Source organism: Bison bison, unplaced genomic scaffold (assembly GCF_000754665.1).
Source record: "Bison bison bison isolate TAMUID 2011002044 unplaced genomic scaffold, Bison_UMD1.0 scf7180017864248, whole genome shotgun sequence".
NCBI lineage: Eukaryota > Metazoa > Chordata > Mammalia > Artiodactyla > Bovidae > Bison > Bison bison.
In genome coordinates this window covers 397,549-398,942 of record NW_011494820.1, presented here as the reverse complement: position 1 = coordinate 398,942, position 1,394 = coordinate 397,549, and the positions used below count along the sequence as shown (strand labels likewise).

Here is a 1,394-nt window from a genome sequence, read left to right as displayed (position 1 = left end):
GCCCCCCGAGAAGCCGGTCTTCCTGCTGGTCATGTACGTGGTCAGCTGCCTCTGTCTGCTGCTCAACCTCTGTGAGATGGCGCACCTGGGCCTCGGCAACGCACAAGACGCCGTGCGCGGCCGACGCCCACTGCCCACCTCCCCCGGCCCCATGCCGCGGCCGCCTCCCTGCGCTCTGCCCGCTGCGCCTTCAGGCCTGGCCTGCCCGCCTGATTATAGCCTGGTGGTTCGCACAGCTGAGCGTGCACGCGCCCAGGACCAGGACCTGGCCAGCCTGGCCCTGCAGGCGCTGCAGGACCGGCGGGCACTTGGGGACCTTGACAGTCCACCCGGCCCGGGCCTCCCAGCGAACGCCAGGGGCCCCCCAAAGCCTGGTGCCCCTGCGTCGGGGTCGGGCAGTGCCACATCAGGGGGCACTGTGGGGGGCCAGGGTCGGCAGGGGATCAAACCCAGGATGGGCTCAGAGAAGGGCAGCGGGAGCAGCAGCAGGGAGGGTAAGACCACCGTGTGGATCTGAGGCCTCGCCTCGGCTGCTCTGCATCTTCCCTCCTCCCCAGGGCGGAGGCAGGGGGCTCTGGGGGAAGTCTAGGGGCTGGACACCACCTAAGGCGCAGAGCACAACCTGCCCCCTCTTCCTCAGCTGGCTGCTCACCCCCTCCGGAGGGGGTACAGGGCACCAACCTTCTCTGCATCACCACCCCTCCCTGCCTGAGCCCTGTCTTCCTCCAGGGTAGGGTGGGCAGCCTGGGAACCAAGAAGGGTCCCCACTTCTGACCCATAAGCCCTGATGGGAGATAGGGCTGTGGCTGGGGCACTGCCCCCCTCCCAGAGCCACCCAGCTGGCCCCCTCAGGACAAGGGGGTCCTCCAGGCAGGAGTTCTACCCATCCTGCCCTGCTTCCCTGAAGAAGCCCGTGTGTGACTGCCCAGGGGTGCCTGGCCTGGGTGTTGAGGGGTTTTGTGCTTATCCCCACTCCTTTCCTAGCACCTGCACTCTTCTAGTCCATGTTCTGGTTCTTGCAAAGCTAGAGGCAATGCCAGGTCTTCCTGGTGTAGAAGGAAAAACAGTGAGCACAGTGGTGGGGGCTGCACCCAGTGCTGGGCGGCACCACTTCATGCCTCACCCCCACCAGGTCCCAAGCGTGAGCTGCCTCGAGTGCGGCTGGGACTGCGCCCTGCTTCCTGTTTCCACCCAGACAGGTCTGGGGCTAAGGCCTTGCGTGGGCTAGGGTGGGTGGGATCATGCCCTCTCCAGCTCTGTGCTGGCCTGGCGTGGCCCCTTCCTTGGGCACATACTTGAAACTCTGAAAAGACACTGGCCTCCCTTGCCACTCAGACCAACAGGGTGGTGGTCAGGGGCTATGACTTTGGCCACGCTGAGGGAAGGGACTCTGA

General features: G+C 65.7%; 1 protein-coding gene across 1 annotated transcript in view; it reads left to right on the top strand.

The window, feature by feature from the left end:
- GJC2 (gap junction protein, gamma 2, 47kDa) overlaps nucleotides 1-981 on the top strand; it is a 3,175-nt gene extending 2,194 nt beyond the window's left edge. Inside the window, exon 3 of the mRNA XM_010847291.1 lies at nucleotides 14-981. Coding sequence (XP_010845593.1) covers nucleotides 14-517 — 504 coding nt within the window. The 3' untranslated portion in view covers nucleotides 518-981. The remainder of the gene's footprint in view (nucleotides 1-13) is intronic.
- The last annotated feature ends 413 nt before the right edge of the window (nucleotides 982-1,394 follow it).